This window comes from Orbicella faveolata, unplaced genomic scaffold (assembly GCF_042242905.1).
Source record: "Orbicella faveolata isolate gen_17 unplaced genomic scaffold, um_ofav_v1 contig_3, whole genome shotgun sequence".
NCBI classification, from domain to species: domain Eukaryota; kingdom Metazoa; phylum Cnidaria; class Anthozoa; order Scleractinia; family Merulinidae; genus Orbicella; species Orbicella faveolata.
In genome coordinates, this window is record NW_028301558.1 from 8,636,210 (window position 1) to 8,639,681 (window position 3,472).

Consider the following 3,472-nt stretch of genomic DNA (forward strand, 5'->3'; position numbering starts at 1 on the left):
AGTATTAGCTATTATAAAATGTTCGAGTAATTGCGCGCGCTGTGATTGGTCAGTTCGAGTTCATTATAGCTCCATAAAGCACTCTGCTTACATCACGCGCGTGCATTATAACTCAACATATGCACGCCAGCTACGTCACGAAAATTTTGCCCTGGACAAAATTTGAGAATCAGCTAGTCCGTCCGCCATTATGGCTGAAGAATTTCCACGGTTTCAACTCGGGTTCGAATTCCTGAACGCCGAGAAAAGTAGCAGCGTTAAGGAGTCTCAAAATGAGGCACCTGTTCCAAAGAAAAAACGGTTTGCAGAACTGACAGAAGCGGAGAGAAACCGGCTTTTGGTGGAAACGCAAGCAAAGTCTACGAAGAGCTCGACAAATTGGGCAGTAAACGCTTTCAAAGGTATGAATTTACGTAAACATGACTACAATCCAATACACATCGCAAAAACACTAAAACTTAAAACCTGTTTTAATTTAAAAGGCAGAATGACGAAAAAAGCATATTACAATGCTTCCTAAATAATGAGTTATACTGGCTTATCTACATCTTTGTCAACAAAAAGCAACATTTCACTTGTTTATACAATTAAATGTTTTCTAGCAGCTGTTGCGTATATCATTTAACAGTTAACCACTCGAAATACGCTTGCAACACTTAAAGGCTGAGTTGGAAAAAATGTTTTCTTCTCCTAGAATGGGGTGCACAAAAAGTTCCTGTGCTGCCAAAACTAGAGGAAATGAGCGACGAACAACTTGACAACAGTCTGTCAGAGTTTTATACAGAAGCACGAAGCAAAACGGGTGAAGAGTACAGCAAGTCGTCCTTAATTACGTTCAGAAATGCAATAGAGAGGCATTTGAACAACCCACCTTATAACAGAAGTTTGAAGCTAAATTCTTCAACGTTTTCAAATTCCAACCGTATGCTGAACGCCAAAATTAAGAGCCTGAAACAGCAAGGGAAGGAAAATGTGCAGCACAAGGAGGCCATGCCAGTTGACGACTTGCAGAAATTGAAAGCTGGTCCAGTATTAAGCCTTGCAAATCCATGGTCTTTGCTGAGAAACGTGTGGTTCCATGTTGTTCTCTACTGGTGTAGAAGAGGTCGTGAAGGGCAGGGAAATTTGAAGCCGACGAGTTTTGCATTTGAAGTAGACGAGCAAGGCAAGCGCTACGTTACTATGACCCACGACGAGACCACCAAAAACCATCCCGGTGGACTTCAAGACCGATCCAGCTTTGAGAAGACGGCTCGTATGTACGAAACAGAGAGTGAGAACGACGGCTACCGAGCGCTGAGCTTGTATATCTCCAAGCTGAATCCGAAATGCGAAGCCTTATTTCAGCAACCTCGACGCGACTGGAATGAATCCGCCATCACATCCGAAATCTGGTACGAAAACCGCCCGCTTGGTGTCAACACTCTTGGAAACATGATGAAAGAAATAAGTACAAAGGCCAAGCTTTCCAAAGTTTACACAAATCACTGTGTTCGGGCGACAGCGATAACCTTGTGGTCTCAAGCCGGTTTGTCAGATCGCCACATCTGCCACATTTCGGGACACAGAAACCCGAATAGTCTCCAGCATTACAATTCTCGTCCGTCGTCTATCCAGCTCAGGAAATGTAGTGATGTCTTGTCTACTGCTCTACAAGGGGCCGACCAGACAAAACAGAAATCTCCACAATGCGATGAGCCTTTTAGTCAGCCAAAAGCAGCAGAAGTATCAGGCAGAGTGGTTGAAACGCACAGCCGATCATCCACCACAACGATCCACAGCGAAATGCTTGGCGGCATGTTCAATTCTTGCACAATCGGTTCAATGCAAATCAATCTTTATCCTCCTCAGAGCAAAAGTCAGTGAACTGGGGAACTGCTTCAGCTTTCGAAGATTCTTTTTGCTGTAATAATTTCTTTAGAACCGTTCTGACTTTTTTTTAGAAAACGTTTGTTTCTTGCCACAAAGGGAACGGTTTTACTTTTCATTCAGCATTTAAGCCAATAAAAAGAAAGCATGTACATGTAAGGAGAATACTTGTTTTGATTAATTAAAATTCGCAATCCTTTTCTTGTTTAATATGTCTTTATGTTAATGTGGTGGTTTACATTTTATAAAAGAAATAAAAAAACTTGCCCTTCGTGCATTGTTGAGTTATATAAGCACTTGGGAATTTTTAAGAACACTCGAGAAGTGCGAGAAGCACTCGGCTGCGCCTCGTGCTTCTCTATGCACTTCTCTCGTGTTCTTAAAAATTCCCGCGTGCTTATATAACTCAACAATGCACTCGGGCGCGTTTTTTATTTCTATAGTAGAGGCAGGAGGTGAAGTGGAAAGAGATAATATATATATTTAGTATAATTTCCAGAAGTGAATATAAGAATTGGACATTCTGATTGGTCGAAAATCTCATCATGTGACGCTATGTACACCCCGCTAGAGCTTGGTTACTAAGCATGCCATCTTTGCGATTTCGGTAGGTAAACATGGCGGACAGTTGCTGAATGCAGTTTTCATATATTCGTAAGAGATCACTTTAATTCCAGGATATTTGAAAGGATGGAGAATTTCCAAAATAAATGCTGCCGCCCCTGGACCAAAGATCTTTTCAAGAACTCGTATACAAGGCTTTTAAGAATCGTAAACGCAGTGGTTGCGTCGATCACAAGCAGGTCAGATCGATTGATCGAAATTTATTTTTCTTCAAACTAAAGCTACTCATTTTTAGGCGATGATAACAACTGTGAATGAAGTCAACATCGATAAAGCAAAGGTACCGGATGAATGTATTTTTCGTAGTGTTTCGCTCGTTTGTTTTACTGCCGAAATGGATTGACAGTCGATGTACATGTAAGCTTATTATCAAAACTACGGCAGTATACGGGTAATAAAATGTACACGAACAATTGCGTCTGTGTTTTTATGTTTTAGTCCGTTATTTTGTAGTCCTTGATATTCACCTCTGAAAATTATACTAAAACAATTATTCGCCTCAGGCTCGGCGAACATTGGTGAATATTCACCTCGACTTCGTCTCGGTGAATATTCACCAATGTTCACTTCGCCTTTGGCGAATAATTGTTAAATATAATATATTGCAAATTGATTTTTATGCTGGCTCATTCAAAGGCTGTTAGCTGGGAAATTATTACCTAATGTTTAACGGCCCTTCCTGGGGATTTTGTTATGATACCGTCATGTCTGATGATTCAGAGGACTTGTTGCGCTGTGGCAATTGCATAACTTTTGTCAGTAGTTGAAGTGTTTTCAGTCTAATATTGTCGTGGCTCATTTACATTTTTTGGTGTGTTTCCATCTGTTACGTAACCTGTTTGTGATCATTGTCTCTTGTTGTAATTTATAACCATTGTTGTAAAAACCGAATTTAAGTTGCAAGTTTTTTAACACTCTTTTTGTAACTGACGAAGGTCGAGCGACCGAAACGTGTTATAAAGTTTTATATTTTTTATAA

At 40.4% G+C, this 3,472-nt stretch overlaps 1 protein-coding gene across 1 annotated transcript; it reads left to right on the plus strand.

The window, feature by feature from the left end:
* Positions 1 to 2,019, plus strand: LOC149106252 (uncharacterized). Its single transcript, XM_089298577.1, has 2 exons — positions 1 to 401; positions 695 to 2,019. Exons 1-2 carry the CDS (start codon positions 191 to 193, stop codon positions 1,864 to 1,866), a joined length of 1,383 nt encoding a protein of 460 aa, XP_089154703.1. The 5' UTR covers positions 1 to 190; the 3' UTR covers positions 1,867 to 2,019.
* Positions 2,020 to 3,472: the final 1,453 nt, after the last annotated feature.